At 36.3% G+C, this 22,817-nt stretch overlaps 1 protein-coding gene across 3 annotated transcripts in view; it reads left to right on the forward strand.

The window, feature by feature from the left end:
• PPFIA2 (PTPRF interacting protein alpha 2) overlaps positions 1 to 22,817 on the forward strand; it is a 290,565-nt gene that overhangs the window by 179,803 nt on the left and 87,945 nt on the right. For all 3 annotated transcript variants that reach the window (XM_065743219.1, XM_065743221.1, XM_065743222.1), the window contains 3 exons: positions 2,364 to 2,465; positions 14,411 to 14,575; positions 18,984 to 19,058. In XM_065743219.1, the coding sequence (XP_065599291.1) occupies positions 2,364 to 2,465; positions 14,411 to 14,575; positions 18,984 to 19,058 (342 nt within the window). The remainder of the gene's footprint in view (positions 1 to 2,363; positions 2,466 to 14,410; positions 14,576 to 18,983; positions 19,059 to 22,817) is intronic.

Consider the following 22,817-nt stretch of genomic DNA (forward strand, 5'->3'; position numbering starts at 1 on the left):
AGAGAACAGTTGCAAGCGAATAATTAAAAGGTGTGAAGGAGCTGTGTCACCAACTGAAGGAAGAGGTCTAAGGTACTGGATACATACTGCCCAGCCAAACTGGAGGGTAATATTATGGGGATATGCTGAAGATATTTGGAGGCTGAGAGGAGATGGTTAAGTATCAAATTCTGGGAGAATAATTTTGCTTAATAAATTGTTTTTAAGCAAGGGAAAGCTTAAATTTCCTGAAGAATAAAATCCAGACTGTTCAACAAAGTAGTAAAACTCAAATACTGAATTATTTGAGATTATATTGACCAAACCATTAGGGGTCATACTGCTGGTAGTAGCTTGTCTTTGCACAGCAAAGAATATACAATTTTATAAACATATATTTCTCTGTTTCCAAGCAAAACAACAAAAGCATGTTAGCAGACTGCTTTTCCTCATAGTAGTTACTGGACCCATAAGTCACCAGGTGATCCTTGCTGAAATTTCCACCACCTGTTCCACCCATCCAGATGCTGAAGCATATACCAAATATCTATTTAAATTCTAACTAAAACAATATAAAGGAATTAAAAGTGGTAAATTTAAATATTATCCTACTGCTTATACTAGTATTAGCAATGTATATTAGCAACAAGAGTTCCACACTGTGGCCCAATGAAGTTTATCTTATAAGAATATAAAAGAAGGAATGCACATGTATTTTCCTGCTTCAGAGCTCTAGTTCAACCTAACCTGAGATTGTTGGCTTATATTAAATATGGCATATTCACTTGCTATGTGTCATTAATTACAACCCCAAGCTGAGGAGTTCAAACAAAACTCTAGACAGAACAACATTTCTGCTTTTTAAAGTAAGATGTAAAGGCAAAAGTTTAATACTACTTTTGAAAAGTGAGCAGAGTTTTAAATCTCATTTCCAAAACCAATACAGGAACTCTACCATTATTATACATATATATATATATATATAATTGAAAATGCAATATCATTAATAACATGCAATTAACTATTTCTAAATTTGATTAAAGCAGAAGGAGCCTAAGAGCACCAACAAAACTTCTGTTGAAAAGCACTTCAGATTGGACAAAAGCTGCTTCCCACAACTTGAAAGGAGACAGCAGACCAAGTTCTTTTGAGACCATTGCTAGCTTTTGTCTTAAAGAAGTAGATTTAGACTCAGGTTCATCCTACCAGCTGATAAACTACCTAGACATGTTTTTTTGTTTGTTTGTTTCTTTTTGTTTTTCTTAAACTTCTTTCTTCTTGGGGGAATTAGGAATGATGGCATTTTAATCCTGGTTGCTCATGAGTTGTTTTAACAGCTATTAATTATTTTAGTCAATTAACTTAAAATTTAAAAAAAAATGTATAAACTTTTGTTTAGCAGCAGTGCTGCTCATCTGGACACCTTTTCTTTCTGGGGCATGATTACATATTTCAAATGCTTTTCATTGTTTGCTTCACTATTTTCATGAGACACAGAATCTTCTCAGTGTTATGGATAAGATTAGGCACTTTGGATTGGATTGAAACCTTCTAGTTATTGAACTTAATGTTAAATCCGTGACTGCCATTGGTATACATAAAATTTTGTGTGTACTTTTGAAGAAAAAAAAAATGATGGTGATATCAAGATATTTATTTGTTTTGTAATCACTGTTTAGTTGCATTCCTAACACAACACCTGGAGCATCTTAAAATTGTGCTTCATTTTATGTTGTTATTTCATAGATAACTCATTCTAAGCTAAAAAATATGAATGTTAGAGTCTTTCACTGTGATGCCCAAGTACATTTCAGTAGTTAAATTTAAGTATCAAATAAAAATAATTACTTGGGTGGTTTTATGTTTGTTTGGTTTTTGTTTTAAGCAGTGCACATATTGCTTGTATTAATCTGATACCAGACAGAATGTGATCAGTGAATTCCATAGATTTTCTATCCTATGCTGTATTACAATAGCCACATAATGGAAAGGCAAAAGAACTTGTGAACCAAATGCACTGAGTTGAATTTCACTATGCATGAAATTATAGTGTCTTTTTTGCTATAAAATAGGACAGTCGTGTTCTTCTTATGCTTTAGTTCTAATAATTTATGTATAGGGGATGTTGCCATCATCTCAGACTTGTTTTTGTTTCTAAAACTCTGTCTGTGTTTGTATATGTGCTTTTCACTAAATTTATTAGGTTTTCAATGAAAAATGCATCTTTTTAAAAGCTTTTGACAAGTGTTGGTGTTTGCATATGCTATTTTAGTTTATGTTGATTTCTAAATATTGTGTAAATCCTAAAACTGTAGAATGCATACAGATTTGATTAATTTTGTGTTTACATCTTGAGTAACTTCACGCTTAATTTTATTCCGTAGGAATTTGCTGCACTGACGAAAGAATTAAATGCATGTAGGGAACAGCTGCTTGAAAAAGAGGAGGAGATTTCAGAACTGAAAGCTGAAAGAAACAACACGAGAGTAAGTGTACAGCAGACCTTTTCTGGATATCACGTATGTATAAAGTAGGAGAAAAAACTCCTTGCCTTCCTTTCAATAAGTACATGAGGCTTATCAGGATCTAAGTAATAAGATGTATCTACTGTGCTACAGACCTGCAGAAAATGAATGTGTGATAGATTTTGTACATAGCAAGGTTTGTACTTTCAGTTTTAATGCTTTCTAAAGCAAGAGACTCGATAACCTTTCCAAGACCCAAGCCCTACATAAGTAACCTGCACAGATCTACATCTCTTTTCAAGGCAAAGGGCGGGGGTACAGCACACTCAGCTTTCCTTGGTGCTTTGCATTTGATCTTAATAAGGATAAGTTGAAGGCTGCCACCTGTATCATAGTGACTATGCTGTTTAGTCTAGATGCAGCCATTTTGATCCTTGAAGTAATTGTCATTTGTGATACAGCTGAGTGAGGACAAGATTTCACCCCTGTCACGCTCCAATATAAAGGACTTAGACAAGGTTCTTTGATTATGTGTATACCCAGTGTGAGATTAAGACACAACGGGTCAAATGTTAGCCCAACCAGTTTATTACAAATACTAGTTGCTTAGGGATATGGGGAAGGGGAGGTGAGTGATAGAAAAGAGATAAAAGGCAAGGAGCCTTGACAGAAAGCAAGAGAGATATAATCACCACCGTGGATCCATCAAGGTTCGTAGTAGGTCCATTGATCTCAGGAACTCGTCAGGTCACCGCAGGGGATGGGAGATGGCAGCAAGCAGGCCTCAGGGTCTGTCCTAAGAGTTTCTCCCCCCAGGGAATTCTCCGTTTTCTCTTCGGGAGTTCTCCTCAAAGATTTTCTTTCTTTGGGAGTTCTTCTCCAAAGTTCTTTTCTGATAGTTCTCCAAAATCCTTGGTTCAGTGAAGTCCTTTTATTTCCCATTTCTCAGGTGTTTTTTCCTTTTCTCTTTGTTTGTGTGACGTCTGGCCCAACAGATAAACCAGCAGCGGATGACACCTTCATTGCCATGCAGGAGCATTGTTGTCTTTTTTGGTGGTCAGCTTCTCCAAGCCGTACCCCCCCAAAAAAAACTATTTGCACCTATTTCTGCTTATCTTTACAACCATAAGCAGAGATACTGAGGCATGGCACAATGACACCCATCTGAATAATTGGCAGTTATCAGTCAAAGTCTTGACACCAGAAAAGTCCTTATGAAGCAAGCTTTGAGACAAAAGAAAACAGTTTCTGTCTTTCACAACCCCTAAGTTTGCTATGTTCTGCTTCAATAAAAAGCCATTTTTTCTGTCTGCAACCAAAAATCTGTGATAGTGCATTCTGGAACAGATCTCAGAGATGCTAAACACCAAAGATATTTTATCATATGCATATTGCATTTTTCTATGCTCTGGGCAACTCTTCTGTTTTCATCCTTTCACTATTCTAAAAGCACTTTGTGCCTCACATAACATCTTTCCTGGGTTGCCTGATTGGCATTCTGAAGGATATCTAGCAGGATACTGGACAAAAGAATTGTGACAGTCTTTCTTCATCCTTTTTGCTGTCCAGATACATCACTAGGGTGCCACAAACTCTATAAATCCAAAGATGGAAAGGTCTACAAAGAGACAGTGGTACTTATCTACTTCCATGCTAGCTTAAAGGTGCAAGAAGAGATTATCACATTTTATGTAAAAGTCTTAGATGTGTTGAGATTGGGATATGTGATGGGAAGCACATATAAATCCTATTTTTTCCTTCCATGACTCTTACATGATATGAATAGTACAAAATGACTCCCACAAAAGTAGAATTAATTAATGAAGAACATGGGAGTTGCAACGCATTCTTTAGGTTAGCAAGCAATCTCAGCCATGTGTTTCTGAAATATTTCTAAAGCTGTTTAAATTTTCAGTAGCTGTTACATATATCAGTTATTTTAATGTTTAATGGAAAACTAGTAAAGTCAACTTTATAAAGTTACACAGATCGAAGAATAATTTGTACTAATTTCTATCAGAAACTTTTGAAGACAAAGATATGGTTAAGATAAATGTCCAGACAATTATACCCATTTGGTAATCTCCATATATGCATTTCTTCAAAGAAAATACCTACATTTGCCTTTATTATCAGAAAAAAAATATAGGGCATATAGTGAATTTAAATGTATTCTTCTTGGTTATTATAAGTTCTTCATAAGAATGCACACAAAACTACCTAGCAGAAAGCTTTTTTCCATTTCACTACAGAGCTCACTGAACACTAGGTTTGTACTCATACCTACTATGAGTCTGATAGAACAAGAGCTCAGAGAAAGAAAAATACCATGACAGCCCCCTAGTCAAAGGTAGTTGCATATCAAACAACTGTGAGAGAAAAGCAAACTGAGTTAGTTACAAGTCACATTTAGCTCTGTTATAGTACTTTCTTTGCAAACTAAGAAATTTAAATATTGTGCATTTTTATTCTTTTTATATTATGTGAAAGAAAATTTGGTAAGACATTTTCCAGGAGAGCTTAATACCAATTACTGAGTTATAAAGTGCGATGATCTTGCCAGAAGTCCTTTCACTTTAAAATGATATACGCAACTATTTTGTCTTAATAATGGGTACAAAGGTAGGCATTGACGATGAAAAGATTTAGCATACAAAAATATATAGAGAATGCAGGAAATGCACGAGTAAACAAGAGGGGAAGATAAATAATAGTATTAATGAGAAAGGAGAGAGAAAAAAAATCAGAGACATAACTGATGCCTTAAACACTTTATTTCAGGTAGCACTTCCAGCTACTTATAATTGAAGAAGCTCAGATCTAGATTCTTGGTTTCCTATTTTGAACCTTTTTAATGCAACCTTTTATCTCCCTGTAGTATCACTGTAAAGGTAATGTTTGAAGCCCAAAAGGCTTCAAACTGGAGATCAAGAAGAAATGTTAGTGGCAAATATGTCAGGTTCTGAGTATATCCAGCCAATTCTTCCTTTCTAGTTCCCTTTTACATTTCCAATAGTTTTTCCTTTGTTCTTGACCCACACCCATATGTTTATTTTGTGTCAACAGCTTTATACAATTTTTGTTTGTGTCCCCCAGAAAAAGTACAAGACCTAATTTGCTGTTTTATGCCAAGCTGCAGCAGCAGATCACAGAATCACAGATTTGTAGGGTTGGAAGGGACCTCCAGAGATCATCTAGTCCAACCCCCTGCCAAAGCAGGCTAATCCTGACAGTAGAATGCATTGGAGAGAGAATGTGCTAGAATAACATTCTGTGATACCCATAAACACTTGGTCTCTGGCAAAAGACCACATCTTACAGCCTACCCTAGTCTTGAGTTCCTAGTCAGTCCTTCTAGCAGAGTTCTTAAACAAAGCTCCCTGGAAAACTTTTGCTTTAAAATATGCATTTTTATTGCCTACTATAATTAACTTCTCACATATTATAGTAAAAATATTTTCATGTCACAAACTTAGATGACAACTTGATCTGCCAGAACACGAGGCAACATGAAAAATACAGGAGCATATGTATATGTATTGATTAGTGTGATGTTGCTGACAGGAAGACAAACAGGCTCCCTCTGTAAAAGCATTGCATGTGATTTTGAAAACATACACAAAAATCCCTTAGAAACCATTATATAGAGAGAAGGAATACTGTCAGAGGGAGCTGGACAGTCTTAGGAGGTGGGCCCATGCAAACCTCACGAAGTTCCTCAAGGCCAAGTACAAGATCCTGCAGGTGGGTCAGGGAAATCTCAAGCACAGATAGAGGTTGGGCAGAGAATGATGTGAGAGCATATCTGAGGAGAAGGATTTAGGAATGTTAATTGATGAAAGATTCAACATGAGCTGGCAATGTGCGCTTGTAGCCCAGAAGGCCAACTGTGCCAACTGTTGCATCAAGAGAAGTGTGACCAGCAGGTCAATGGAGGGGATTCTGCCCTTCTACTCTGCTCTTATGAGACCCCACCTGGAGTACTGTGTCCAGTTCTGGGGCTCCCAACATAAGAAGGAGATGGAGTTGTTGGAGCAGGTCCAGAGAAGGGCCACAGAGATTATCAGAGGGCTGGAGCACCTCCCCTACAAGGACAGGCTGAGAGAGCTAGGGCTCTTCAGCCTGGAGAAGAGAAGGCTCCAAGGAGACCTTATAGTGGCCTTCCAGTTCTCAAAGGGGGCCCACAGGAAGGCTGGGGAGGGACTTTTCAGAAGGGCATGTAACGACAGGATGAGGGGAATTGTTTTTATACTGGAAGAGGGTAAATTTAGACAAGGTATCAGGAAGAAATTCTTTACTGCAAGGGTGGTGAGACACTGGAACAAGTAATCCAGAGAGGTTGTGAGTGGGGTCCCCTCCCTGGAAGCATTCAAGGCCAGGCTGGATTAGGCTGTGAGCGACCTGCTCTAGAGGGAATTATCCCTGCCTATAGCAGGGAGGTTTGAACTATGTGATCTTAAAGGGTCCTACCAACCCAAACCACTCTATGATTCTGTTCCTCTTGATATTGTCTAAGTAGCCATCGCCTAACAGATCAATGTGCTCTGCATATTATTTAATTGATGACAGTACTAATTTGTTTAACATAGAATCATAGGGGTTGGAAGGGATCCCAAGAGATTGAAATTTATTTTTATCTTAACATGTATTCTTCAATTTTCTCCTTCCTGTTTGAAGGATTGACTTATAAAATCAGAATACTATTATGAGAAAAACTTGAGTTTTGGTTTGGCAGCTGATAAAAATATATTAACATGCTGATATAAATCTGTTTCTTCTCTCTAAAAAAATCAAACATGGCTTTTGTATATAGCATAACATTTTTCTCAAACTTGTCAGAAATATTTGATTTCAAGAAAAATGAAACCTGTGTTCATTAATGAAATATTAATAATATTTTAATCTTTCTTTTACTCAGTATCTCAGGAATTGAAGCACTTAAAGTGAACATTCCCAGCTAAGACATTGTTTTCTTGTCTCATTTCCACAGTGAATGGTGCATGGAACATCTTCAGTTAGGTGGTGAAGTTTCATAACATTCACTGATTAAAATGTTACCCTACATTATTTATTAACTTACCCTTGTGTAAATGATGTCCTGATGTAAAATTCTAAGAATATCTTTTAAATTAAGAGTTCAGATCCTTTACTTAAGTGATTTTCTTAGAGGTCCTTTACTTACATCAGGTTAGTAATTGCTGAAGCTAGCATTATTTCCCTAAAATAAATTATGTCAATTTACATTATTTTGTAATCAATATTATGATCTCTCTTCTATATTCATATGTTTCTTCTTTCAAAAAGAATCTTGTGTCACAGAATACAGAATGACAATTGATACTTGATAGCTAGTAATTGTCTGTATTTTTAGACACTCTATGAGCTAATATTTATTATATTTTTAATCTTTATTTTCATTAAAAAACAATTTTCTTCATTTCTATTATTTTGTGTAATTATCCTGATCATTACATTTCCTTTCATTCTTTTATTTCATTTATGTATATTTTCATTAAATTTTAGATCACCCATACTTTTTTTTAGTCTTGAATGTACAGGAATACAAACATGAAACATAAGCTGCAGCTAGAAGATAACTTCATTTTTTCAAAGAAAGATTATCACCAGTAGTTAACCAGTAAAGCTATTTGATTTCCCAGCTGACCACAGGAGCAATTGGGCTTCCACTCCCGTTGAACAACTCAGAGGAATATGACTAGCTTTATGTCTGGGTTTAGAGATAATCTGCAACTTCTTATCTGCTTATTTTGCTTTTCATCTTTGCTTGCACCAGAGATGGAGTGTCACTGAGCAATGTGTATTCTAAATACAGACTGAAAGGAAGTTACATTTTGCATGTACTGGTGAGAAGTTGGATTTGAAAGACATTTGTCTTCATAGTGTGTTGCCCTGTTCACATAAGGAATCCCTTAAGCCAAGTCAATCTCATTTTAGCAAATCTATTTTCTTCTATATTATTTTTCTCTATATTCTATTATTTACTTTTCTCCATTACTCTCTCCTGATTCTTTCCTTTGTTTATTTAATACCCTGCTGTGAACTTTTTTTTTGCAGTTTTGTTGAAAACAGTTAAGATAAAATTATTTATACTAATTAAAATTCAGATCCTATAATAATACAAACTCTAATGAGTCAAACTAATTTCAGTTTACTGAATCATTGTTTAAAAGGAATGCTTTAATTTCTTCTTTCCTTTTTACCTGTAGTTCGATGTCCTTGTAGTAATGATGGTTTAGTATAATACAGGTGCGTGATAACCTACACAGACATTTAGTTACACATTTCTATTTCATAGTGCTTTGGAAATGATCTGAGAAATACAGTAAACTGTATTCTAGTAATTGTCTCTATTTTTACTTTTCTAATGAACATTTTAAAGTTGCTTCATTCCTTCACAAAATATGTACTCAAGCATTTTTCAGTCTTTAAATAATCATTTTTAAACATTCTTTGTGCTCATGAAGTCAGAGTTCAAGAAATGTCCATCCCATTTAGCTAAAGTAAAATTATCAGCATGTGATCCTGAGGATCCTAAAACTAGCCCAGCATAAAAGTAAAATTCAGTTGTCACATTATTTCATAATTCATTGTCAAGCTTATGCTTTCCAGCAGGAAAAGCATAACAATGACTGGATATTACGCGTGGGTGATTCTGTCCCGCTTTCTGCTGCTGATCTTCCTCTTTTCTCTGCAAGCTGCCTGTCCCTGTGAGTACTTGACAACTGTAGCAACTCAACACAGCATGAGGGAGCAGACAATGCTCAGCAGCATGTGTTCTTCGTTAGTGCCAGTGTGTGACTGAAACATACAGAAGCGCATAAAGCTGTTTCTAACAAACTGCTTGTAATTTAATTAATTACCAATATTTTTGCAGTAATATTTTGACATGAAACCTTGTTTTGTTCTTCACAAATACATGAGATAGGAATTCTCGAGATGAATAGAACGGAAAGTACTCAATATTCCCCCTTCCCCACCACACACCAGATACTGTGATTTTCTTCAGTCACTCAATAAAAATGTTGCTTGGACATATCATTTTCTTCAGTGTCAGTTTAATGTATTTAAATGTCCTTTTCTTCATCACTGTAGTAACTAATATTTCATTGTTGTATAACTGTAGTTACATTTGCCTTTCCAGGGAAACAGGGAAGATCTACTACCTTTCATTTTTGTTTTAATATATATGTGTATATTTTGTGTATATATAGTTGAAGAGAAGATAGAAGATAATTTTAAATATAATTTCAGCTGAGGATGGAGCAAGGATTTGTCATCAGTTTCTTGAACTCTTGGGTTGGTTGGTTACTCTTCCCTTTGAGCATGGCTGATGGTACTGTGGCACAGAGACACCTGGTTAGTCGTACTCTGAGGTCAGAGAAAGTGGATTTACTGTAAGAAGCATGCACAGATTTTGTGGAAAACTAGACTTGACTTTTGTTGAAAAGCAACGAATAAGAAATTGCTGTCAGCCAGAAACGTATGTCAGTATGCCTTGTTGATTACTCTGAGAGCTAACAGCAAGGAAGATATGGCAGAGCTAGTTTTCAGAAAAATGAAGCACTACTAGTTGAGTAACAGGAATGAACAAGAACAGTAAGAGTGAAATATTGTCATGCTTTTATGATTTCTGTTATATTATTGATATTCAACATCATAACATCATGTAATGTATTGGGAGTTTAAAATAAAAATATTCACAAGTAGTGAAGTAATTCTGTATGAGTGCTTTGAAACTCACCTCTAACATCAGCTCATTCAACATTATGATAAAAAAATCAACACAATATTTTATACTTGGACTTTTATTTAAGAACTATGAAACGTGTATACATTTATATTTGCCATCTCTAAAATGATAATTAAAGGCTAAAGGCAAAATTATGTCATGTGTATATTAAATGCATGACTGGTTTGTTTTTTTATATGGCATGTTTCTAACATGCCAGTAAATTAACCTGAAGTTAAATATTTTATCTGCTGCTGTACAAAGGACTAGGATGCTCTGCTGTTCATCTCACACAGTAAACTCCTCCATGTTCACCCTTGAAGAAATTCTGAGTTCCTAAATTCCCCGACTGCTCCATTCTCTTCTTATACATGAATACCTTGTTTAACTTTTCTTTTCTCCTCATCACTCTTACCACTGAATCATAGAATGTCTTGGGTTGGGAGGGGTTAAATATCATCTAGTTCCAACCTCCCTGCCATTGGTCGGGTTGCGCTCACTGGATGAGACTGCCCAGGGCCCCATCCAACCTAGCCTTGAGCACCTCAAGGGAAGGGACATCCACAGCGTCTCTGGGCAAACTGTGCCAGTGCCTCACCATCCTCTGAGTAAATATTTTTTTTCCTAACACGTAATCGATATTTCCCATCTTTTAGTTTAAAGCCATTCCCCTTTGTCCTATCACTGTTAGTGTAAAAAGTCACTCTCATTCCAATACTTCCTTCAAGTATTGGAAGGCTGCAATTGAGGTCTCACCCAGAGCCTGTTCTACTATCCTTTTCAGTGTTGGGTTGCCATCTTTCTTCTGTCTATGCTGACTTCAGGTTCTCTGTCAAAATTGTCTGTCTACTGTAACTCAAATAAGGGATGCTGGATGGACACTATTTTTTTCCCGTGTTCCCTATTTTTCTATGTGCTATAGTTTCTGCCATTAATTTTTTTGTCATATCAAGAATCCCATGTGGCCATCATTTTTCTTCTCCTCTAAGTCAGTTTTTCTCGCTTTTATTTTACATCGAAGACTCTAAGAATTTTCCTTTCTGTTCATCCATCCGGAATAATATGTTTAGGATAGTAGAGCATGTACATAATAAATTTGCTCGGGATTAGGTCAACATTAGTTGGCAAGATTATGTAATTCTAGGCTGTTGTTACAAGTGTCAATTTAAGCTGCAGATAATTGCAAACTTACAGAAGGTATGGCAGTGGTAATTCTGACCTGTTCATGATAGCAGTTAACTATTTAAATTCTGTTATGAACAGAAATATTCTGTTAAGTATTTGGAAGCTATCCTAATATAAAATGAGTTACTACATCCCCAAATCAAGTTCTTGATGTCACTGTGATGAAAAGGCCTCTTCAAATCTGCCTGTTACATTGGACTACTTCCAATTATTAAAAAATCAACTATATCTGCTGTCACAGAATCATAGACTCGTGTCACGCTCCAATATAAAGGAGAGCGACGAAGGTTCTTTGATTATGTATATACCCAGCGTGAGATTAAGAAACAACGGTTCAAATGTTGGTCCGACCAGTTTATTACCACTATAAAGCAGGGAGATGGGGAAGGCGGACACTGTTAGGGTGATGGGGAAGGGAAGGCGAGCGATAGGAAAGATAGGAAGGAAGCAAGGGCTTGTACAAAGCAGGGATAGTCACCAGCCAGGATCCCAGGGGCGGTCCGGTTGCAAGCGGCTCCGATGGTCCGAGGCAGAAGAGCAGGGGCGGCAGAAGTGGGGAGAACAGCAGCAGCGACGGGCAGCCTTGAGCAGCAAGCAGTTGTCCGTAGAAGCAGCACCGGGTCAGCACAGGAGGAGGGGTGCGGGGTCAGCACGGGAGAAGCGGCGAGGGGTCAACCCCCGGAGGGGCAGCAGCAAACAGTGATCAGCTCGTGAGGTCTCTCCAAAGAGAAGGCCTCTCCAGGAAGCAGCAGGCAGTGATCAGCTTGGGAGGTCTCTCCTAAGAGAAAGCTTCTCCAAGAGGAAGCCACTCCAGAGAAAACCCTCCAACTTCGTGGCTGCAGGACCCCTCTATTTATCTCCCAGATTTCTCCAGTCTACGTGACGAACCCCTCGAACCTCTCCTGCTTGGGCATCAGGCGGGTATTGCCTAAGATGGTTATCTCCCACTGGAGATGAGTTCCATAAACGAGTGTTCTCCGGTCATTGAGCTGCAGCGTCAGGGGAGTATCACCTGAGATGGTTATCTTCCCCTGGAGGCGAGTTCCACAAAAGAGTGTTCAGTGGCCACTGAGCTGCAGCTTAGGCCGCCCCAGGACATGCCCATCAGCTTGTCCCAAAGACAAAGGATTTCACAACCCTTTCCCAGGACTAACTTGGACATGTTCGGACATGTTCATCAGCAACCTTTGAGGCAATGGTAAAAGATATTAGTCTCTTACAACTCGTAGGGGTTGGAAGGGACCTCCAGAGGTCATGGAGTCCAACCCCCTGCCAAAGCAGCTCCCTAGCCCAGGTTGCACAGGTAGGCGTCCAGGCGGGTCTGGAACGTCTCCAGAGAAGGAGACTCCACCACCTCTCTGTGCAGCTGTGCCACTGCTCCGGCACTGCACTGGGAAGAAGTTCCCACACACATTTGTGCAGAACTTCCTATGCTTCAGTTTATGGCCATTTCATCCTATTGCCACACACTGCTGAGAAGAGTCCAGCCTTGTCATTTTGCCTCCCACTCCTTAGATATTTATTTATAGATGTGGATCAGATCCCCTCTGAGTCTTCTTTTCTCAAGGCTGAACAGACCCAGGTCTCTCAACCTTTTCTCATAAGGGAGGTGCTCCACGCCTTTTATCATCTTTGTAGCCCTTCTCTGGACTATTTCCAGGAGATTCCTCTCTTTTTTTATACCAGGGAGCCCAGAACTGGACACAACATTCCAGGTGAGGCTTTACCAGGGCAGAGTAGAGGGGGAGGATCAGATGAGTCATTTGCTTTTGGTATAAAAAAAAAGAATGGCAAAAATACCTTCTTTCTTCTGTGAACTACTACATGGAGTCATTGCAATTATTCATGAACTAACATTAATCATTTACTATTTTTAGCAAATAATGCAATTACTGTAAAATAATAAGTTGCTGCATGTCCATACTTGAGAACCATGTTTGAAGCAAAGACTGCATCAAACCCAAATTATTCCTGGCTTGATATATGTATATTACAATTACAATGTGTTCACTTTCTGTTTATGCTCTTTCATGTCTTATTAATTCATATAACAATAAAGATCATTACATGGCTGAGAATAACTATGGATTAGCAATAGTAGCTATTTTAAGAACCACATCAAAGGAAAAATAATAAAACATTTTCTATGTAACCTTTGAATTTCCAGTTAAGGCTCAGGTATAATTGTACACCATGAAATACACTTATCAAGTGTTGTGATTCATGAATTTAGCTACCCTGTTACAGAATATCAGCTTACGAGTTCTCTGTTTAGACAGTAATAGTAATGGCAGCCCTATAAAAGCCTAGCTAAATTGTGAATTATCCATACAACATCAAGTCATTTTAGTATTTCATTTAAACTACTTAGAGTAATAATGACAAACAATTATCATGATTTTACAATAGGCTATCTACAGGCTATTTTACAAATTACTTACAGTAGCCTGAAATATATTGTTTACGGACCATTTGTCTTCCCTCATGAACAGAGATAATGAACATTTTAAAGCAAGTTAGTGATAAACAAATGCCATGAAAGGTTGCATCTAGTGTAAATAGTCTTAAATTAATTATTATTTGTACTTTTTCATATTTTGTTGAGCATCTTGCAGTACAGATTTAAAATTTTACATCTAGGTTTATAAAGTATAATCTGCTTTCATATTTTCACATGATGTTCTACTCCAGGTTTGGTTGGTTTAGTTGTTACTTGATAGCTTATGATCATTAATTACAACAATAAATAACGTTATAAGGATGTGCTTGGTGTAGTTAAGTAGGAATTCTATGTCAAGTGATTTTTCGTTCTCTTTTTCTTAGAGTTTTAAATTACATTATGAGTCGATTTTCAAATTTTGTACTTATTCTATCTGATTTTGAATCTCGAAATCTTGGCAGTAATGCAAGTAGTCTCTCCCATAAAGAGGTTGACAAGAAAATTGCCATTTGGTACCATGCATTTTGTAGTAGAGTTTCCAAGGCATTTAGGTGAACAGAAATTAATAATGTTTTATATAAAATTCAATAGCTGTTACTGGAGCATTTGGAGTGCCTTGTCTCAAGACACGAAAGATCACTGAGGATGACAGTGGTGAAACGGCAAGCACAATCTCCCTCAGGAGTTTCCAGTGAAGTTGAGGTCCTCAAAGCTCTGAAATCTCTGTTTGAGCACCACAAGGCTTTGGATGAAAAGGTATGGAAAGTATGGAAAAAAAAATATGAAATATACCCTTTAACTTACTTTACTGTGCCTTGTGATGCTTACTGTGTACTTCCTTCTTGAGATATGTTGTTTACATAAAACATTTATATGAATTTAAACAAATCTTTGGGAATGCATGACCATTAGCTGCACTGTAATACAGATCACTTTAGCTATCTTCTGTAGTCAGTAATACTGACTTTTCAAAACAAGCAAATCTTACCTTATTTTTCCTATTTAGCACTATTTAGCATGGATGGAATTTATGTCTCTGGTATGTTTTTAAGTTATTGATGAGAAAACATAAGCTCCTCAAATTTAAAAAATACAAACTGAGAGAAAAAATAACATAAAGAATAGTTTCTGACTATGGAAAAGAGCTTCCTCTTAAGTCTTTTTACTGGGAGAACATTTTGAGTGATGTTTTCTCTTTTTACTAACTAAGCACAGCATTTGTTCTAAAATTAGAATAAAGTAAAATGAGTAGTACATCCTTTATTATCAAAGAATACTTCATATTCACAGGGAAGATGGTCTGTTCAGAAATATCTCTTCATTTAATCAACCCTAAACTTCTTAGCGCTTCAGGTCTCAAAGGCTCCCTATTGCTGCTAAGTAACTGATATCTTTCCTTGGTTTAATTCATGGAATGGAAAGATGTTAGAGCACTTTGGAATATTACGGAATATTAAACATATACATGGAATAGTTTATAATACAGCAAATGAAGAGGCAGTGTTAGCATGGAATGGAAAATATGTACTTAGGTTAACTTCATATTTAAAGTAGATATTGAGCTTAAAATTAGGTTAGGAAGTACATATTCTTTATACGTAATACAGAAAGGACAAAAGCTAGAAAAAATGTGATTTTATTGTAACATTCTGTAACTTTCATTCCTTTCTAATATCTATCTGGACATGTTTATTTTCCTGCAGCTTTTTTTCAATTCTGATTTACACTTTTGGTTCAACTTTTAAAACATATGTTTGTAAACAGTGATCTTATGCAACTTGTCCAAACTCATTTTTATTTCATTTGTTAAGACAAAATGTCTAATTGATCTTCGCAGAGAAAAGCAACCACCAGGTTTTACTGTCCTATCTAAGGTTTGAAAAACATTGGTTCTTTTGAGATAATTCATGGCAGAAAAGTATAACTATCTGTTCTTTCATACAAAAACAATCAATTCATGTCAACATTACCACTAGCTTTTTATTCATTAGCAGGTACATAAGAGAGCTTTTATTCACTATGAACAAAATTGATTCAATTCTAGCGTGTGCAAGTGTTTTTAAAAGCTCTTTGTGGGCTGCAGATCCAGAGAGAAAGGAGAAAGAATTTGACAGCACAAAAAAATTGAGAGGTGGTTGCTAGGAGACAAAGGAAGATGGGTGATATGTGCACCAACAGCAGTGCTAACATGACACTGGCTATGTAAAATTTCAAGATAATAGGGCTGCATTTAAAAACCAGGAGAATACACAATCATCTGGGTCCATGTTGGATATACCCAGTAGCAAAGAGAGAACAAACCTTTTCTGCATTGTCTGTGGCTCCATACTGTGAATCAGTTCATAAAAAATGCATATTATAGCACCGTTTGATAGATCAAGTGAAATCTGACTAGTCTTATTTGGCGAAGCCTTGTTTAGTAAATTTCTTATCTAGTGCCCAAGAAAATAAGAGTACACTGAAATACCATATGTAGTATACATTATTTTTGAAGTAATAAATACAATTAGAGTAAAATAACACTTCTGTGAACTACTTTTACTCACTGTCTTTAAATTCCAGAATGGAGAAAACAAATTGAATCTTTGGAAAAAAAAAAAAGTCAGATAAAAATACTTTGCAGTTGTTACAGCTCCTTTTTCACTAACAAGGCAGTGAGCTAAAACAACAGCTTTTCTTGCATCTGTCAGAAATTAAGACGGAGTCAGAAATTAAAGTTTGATTTGTTTTGTTTGCTTTAACATAGATTTGAATCATAGGATCATAGAATCACTCAGGTTGGACAAGACTGTAAAGATCACAAGTCCATCCATGACCTAACCATACTACCCTAACAACCCTCTGCTGAATCATATCCCTGAGCACCACATCCAAACGATTTTTAAACACATCCAGAGATGATGACTCAACCACCTCCCTGGGGAGCATATTCCAGTGCTTAACGACCCTTTCTGTAAAGTGTTTCCTGATATCCAACCTAAACTTACCCTGGCGCAATTCAAGGCCATTTCCCCTCGTCCTGTCAAGATGAAGAATAATCAACACAAAATTCATTGTAATATATTTTTATATGAATTTCAAACGATTTGGCCTTATTTAGATTAAATATTATTCAATATGAACTTAGAAAGTTCAGGAAAAATTTAATACGATTACTAATTAATAGGTAATTGGAGTATATGTATGGAGTAAAGTCATATTCAAAATATGTGAATATCAAATGCATTAGTATGGCCTTCGTATGCTGTATTTTTTCTGCAATATGTATGAACAAAACTAAAATCTTTATTCAGTAGTATTTCTCAAGTATATTTTGAAGCACTTCAGACAGAAAAAAAATTATAAAATTACAACTTCTGGGCTGTGGAGTAGATTTCTCCTTTGAATCATAACACTAATGTAGAATTGTTTTCTCTTTAACTCTGGTTTAATGACCATTTTCCCCCAGCTTTGACTTCAGCAACACTTCATGTATTGCAGTGTGAAGAATTAGTTGCAACATTTCCAATGTCACCATGGTATATGTGAGTCTCAATGAGTTGGTCACTGCTCAGGTGAAAGAAAAAAAGACTTCTGTGCCAAGGCAGAGTTGCTTCCAGTTTCTTTAGAAAATGTTAGAGAATAAATAACGGCCATCAGACTGCAATTTTATTTAGGTCGTTGTAAAAGAGACACTGCATTAACTGTGTAGCTGCAAAGCAGGAAAAAGAAGAGAAGGCAAGGCAAGGCAGGTCAAGGCAATTTCCAGCTTTGGCTTTGTTTCATGCTGATATTGTTCTGTGTTGTGCCTGTGAAAAGGCCAAGAAAGGAAAAGCGTGGATTTATATGAACATAATGGCTTGATATACAAAATAATGAAGTTAATTATCTACCTATTTTTTTCTGAATTGTCATTTAAAAATGTGTTTCCTACACTGTCTTTGAAACAACTGCCTATTATTTCCAAGGAGTGTTGTTTTTCAAACTGTAAAATGTCCTTATGAAACCCACTAGGATTCAGTTATACAGTGATACAGGCAAAAGGATAACTTTTTGTGATTCCAGCTCCCTGTGGAGCTCTCACCTCCTCAGTGACATTGCCTAGTTGGTTTGCAATTCTAACACTACTCTAAACAAACACAAGTGTTAGACATTTTAAAATATATTTTAAACACATGCATTCTCATTTATGAAACACTTAGGTTTGAACACAACAAGGTTTTAGGAAACCTTAGGAAGACGTAAAGTAAAAGGACAAACTCATTGCATTTAATTTCAGCTATTAAAAATCACCATCTTGTGAAACCTTCCTCCATCATCTTGTCCCTCAGCAATGCTTACAGACAAGAGGACTTAAGTGAGAAAGATGATTATCGCTTATCTGCGTATGTTTTTAGATGTAGGTTGAAATTTCTTTATTTGAAATTAAGAAATTATACTCTGACAGCTCACACTGTATAAGAGGTTGAAATCAGACTTCTTGAGACAGGACTCCAACCCTTACTTATCAGTGGAGTGCTAGTGAGAGACAGAAATCATGGTGGGAACTGAAGCAGGAATTGATACAGAGCTTTCTAAGATATGCAGAGGAATCAGAGGAATCTCTGGGAAGGTAGAGAGCATAGGAGGAGGAGAGGTAGAGAGAGCCACAAAGATTATCAGAGAGCTGGAGCACCTCTCCTATGAAGATGGTCTGATAGAGCTGGGCTTGTTTAGCCTGAAAAAGAGAAGGCTCCAAGGTGACCTCATTGCAGCTTTTCAGTATGTAAAGGGTGGCCTAACAGGACAGATGTGGAGGGACTCCTTGACAGGGAGTATAGTGATTGGACAAGTGATAATGACTTCAAACTAGAAAGGGGTAGATTTAGATTATATGCAGAGAAGAAATTCTTCACTATGAGCGTGGTAAGGACTGGATCATGTTGCCCAAAGAATATAAGGGTACTCCATCAGGATAGTTTACACTTCTTTTGGATCAGGTGAAGAACAGACACAGTCAGTTACTGCAGCTCCGCTGTTGGTCACATAATTCTACCCTACAATAAATGCCCATTTAAGGTACAGCGTATATCTCTGGGAATGTTAACAGTTGTGATTCAGTCTTACAGTGTTACAGGGATAGAAGGGTATAGAGGGCCTAGTGATAGAAGCAATGTTACAGAAAACATTCTGATTTTTCTTCTAGGTAAGGGAGCGTCTGAGGGTTTCTTTAGAAAGAGTCTCTGCACTGGAAGAAGAACTTGCTGCTGCTAACCAGGAGGTAACATAAAACATTTTCTCCCCTTCTGTGGTTGAGTTTCTTTAATATTCTGTCCTGTGTGTTCCCTGTCACTTTTCTTAACGATTTCAGAAAGAAGGATAAATTACATTTTGAGTAAGCTGATCAACAAGTCTGGTTTAAGGTGCTGGCCAGATTGATTAATCCAACCCTTTGTTTTCTGATTTATTCAGCTGTGAGCAAACTAAAATTTAGGAGGTTGTTACAGGTTCCTAAAATTTTTATTATTTTTTTTTAGTTATTATTTTGTCAACTAATTTGTCAGATACTATAAGAAATTTCATAACTTGAATTTCCATTTTACTATAAAAATCAAGCAAAAAATCTATCTATATATAAAATATTATATATATATATATTATATGCAGTATATGTATGTTAACATTCACATTTTAAAACTAAGTTAAAGAGGAAAATGTATGGCTGATGTCAAAGTTTTTGTTTGCCATCCCTTTTAACCATAGTATGTATCAGTAAACTGTGTGGTATATAAAATTTGTGAATTTAGGGAAGAAATTTTTCCCCTGTAATTTAGTTTGCACACCATTCTCATAATCTGCTTTGTTTGAAAGCATGAACATCACAACCTGGTTTTATTATACATTCAGTGTACACACAAACAGAAAGGAATTATCCACGTCATGGAGACAATTCTGAGCTGGACAGTATAACAGAGTTAGGTGATCACTTTGCTACCCCCATCACGTTCTGAATCTCCATCTGACATTTGCTTCTCACACAGTTTAATATGTTAGACGAGAAATAGAACTGCAGCAATAGAGCTATTTTGGTTTATGTCCACTTCCTGGTGTTCAGTTACTGAACTCTAAAGCATAAACTGAAAATAACCACAGAAAAAGTTAAGCTACTACCAAATGCTCTGGTAAAATGGAATGCCTCTAATTCAGGACAATGTGTGATAACATAAAGTAGGTAAACTGTAGTAGCTTGGGTTTTTTTCAATGTTAAGCTAGAACAAGTAACTTTCTTAAAGTGACTTCTTAAAAAGGATCTTCAATGTATTAGTTCTTCCTTTTTATAACCTATGAACCAGATATTATGAATCCTCCCTTCTATTTGGGCAGATAAACTTTATCAGTAGTTACTTTATCAGTAAAATAAAATCCCTGTATCATTTCTTGGAATAGTTGAGTTCAAATGACTTCGTTATACTGTACTTTAGTATGAGTAACCTGTTACTTGTACTAGCACTTATCAAGCAGAAAGCAATCCTTTTGAAGAGTGAAGCTGAATAAGATGCATCCCATTGCTCATATCATCTCTCATTCATGATCCAAGTTGACTTCACTGAGCATGGGACCAGGTCTTCAGAGCATTGCCTTATTATCTGGAGATTGAAAGAAAATTAGTTTAACTTGTATTGACAGTGTGGAGTTAAACTAGATGAAATTAAATTAGTTTGAAATCAGATTATCATAGCTGTTCTTGCTCTTAATGCTTAGAAATGTTATAAAAATTTTGTCTCTAGATGTTACTAAGAAATTTAGGAAGGTATTTAATTAGCAAAGCTGGATGTGACCATTAACACAATCACACTACTGGATTGCAGTAATGTTCAAGCTTAAAACTGGAAATTCAGTTTAATAATAATAAAAAAGAGATAGAGATAAGTGGATAATTTTCACTCAAAAAATGTTCACACAATTAGTAATTTAAATATGTCAGAATTTGCTAGACAATCGCGATGTGTTCACCTGTTCTTACACTAGATTGCACACTGAATGCACAGGCAATACAGGGCTTTTAAAATTCATCATGCTATATGCGAAAATACATGAGTGAAATTTCCGAGGGAATTAAACTTATCCCTTTCAGTGATTTCCAAACTCCTGTTATTCGGTGTTTGTTCACCCACGAGAATTCATATTTAATTTCCATATCCGTTTTCTCATACTGACTGTTAGAATGTACTACATATTCAGCACTGTATTTAAACATAAAATGATGACAGTACGTGGTCCCCTGATTCAATGAGCATATGGTTAAGTGTAGAAAGAGAATTAGATTCAGGGATAAAAAGCCATAGAAATCTGTTAATGTAGATCCTTTCTGTGAAGTACCTATCTTATGGCTGTTCTGACACAGCATCAATGAGGAACAGCAGATATTCATGAGTATTTGTACTGAAAATAAACTCAAAAGGGGGAGGGGAAATGGTAGCTTCCTTCACTAGATGTAAACAGTCTCTCAGTTAACAGTCTTTTGTAGCATATTACATGCATAAAAAAAGGGTATGAAAACACCTGGTACACTGACAAAGCTGATTTCAGCTGTAGTTGCCAACACTGTCTTATATGGTACTTCCTATTTGAAAAGGCATTGTAACACCCAGTGACTTTAAAATGCAGGGGCAATTGAGATGGACAGCTTGAGTCACCAGATGAATTTAGCTTGTGTAGCTAACATTTATGTATAATCACATCATGTTAATAGAGCAGGATCTTGATCTGCAGTTCACTGTCTGTATCTGGCTTAAGTCATTGTTGTTGGTTGTTCTGAGCTTTTCAAAAACAACAAATAGTTAATTGTTGGTTCGATTCAGTGAAGGCAGTAGGTTTTATTTTAATGTGTGTTTTACTGGGAGAAAAAAAAAAAGTTATTTAACTGGATATTTTATAATGCTGCAAGTGACTTGTGAGTGTAGAAGTATCCCCATAACAGCAGTCTGAAATGTCTTTTTGCAGACTGTGGCATGATAACAGCTTATAGTAATTCAATTCCATAATACTTATAATATTTGCTTTTTATCAGCAACTATCACATGATCAATCACTGACAAACATTTGCTTACCCCTCAGATACTCTTGAAATGATGCAGCATTTTATCTGGTTTCACATAAACCATGATCTCTCCAAATAGTTGTAGCTGAAGGTTATAATCTGCAACTAGCAGTTGTACAAGCTGCAGGAGGTACAGACCACATCAAAGTCAATGGTACAGTAACGTAGTGTCTGTTTATGAGCACTTTGAAGGCAGATGCAATGGTTTTCAGTGAGCATATGAACATTTGCAAATTCCAACAAGATTCTGTGATTCAGTTTCTTCTTTACACGCTAATTTGAGAAGAATGACTCTCATTTGCAAGGGAAGTGGGAGGAGAACATTCTCTACCTGGTTTTATCATTTATCATCTTCATGGAAATTAACTTTAATACTGAAATTACTGACAAAATAACCTTTTTTGTTCCACAGCTGTTGAGATCCTGTAATTAGCGTTACAAGCAGGTGTCTTTGTTAAAAGTGTGCTAAACTCCAGCATGTGCAAAAAACACTGAGGTATTTCATTAGCCAAATCTATCATCTGTAATTCAAGCTCTAGTGGCTTCCAAAGAGTAGGGAACATACCCACACGGGTATGGCCCATACCAATGCATTTAAATCCATTCCTGCTCCAAAGTAAAGTGTTAAATAACAGTTGTGATATCTATTAACAGATTTTACTGTTTCCCAGAATTCTCAACAAACACATTCCACTCAAAATGACCTTTGGAGATTTTTCCTAATGCTTTCATTTAAAATTGAACTCTATACATGGTCAATACCATTCTCGGACAATGTCTTTTTTTGTAAGTACTGCATATAATACTTTGCATATAAATTTCCTCCTGCCTTTCTTAAATATTTATTCAGCCCTTTTATAGTCTTGTTCTGCTAAGATTTATTAAGGTATGATAAGTGACATTCCAAAACCTACTTTTGTTTCTGTTTAATTTACCATT

This window comes from Cyrtonyx montezumae, unplaced genomic scaffold (genome assembly GCF_038088225.1).
Source record: "Cyrtonyx montezumae isolate F1298 unplaced genomic scaffold, pur_monq_1.0 scaffold_3, whole genome shotgun sequence".
Taxonomy (NCBI): Eukaryota; Metazoa; Chordata; class Aves; order Galliformes; family Odontophoridae; genus Cyrtonyx; species Cyrtonyx montezumae.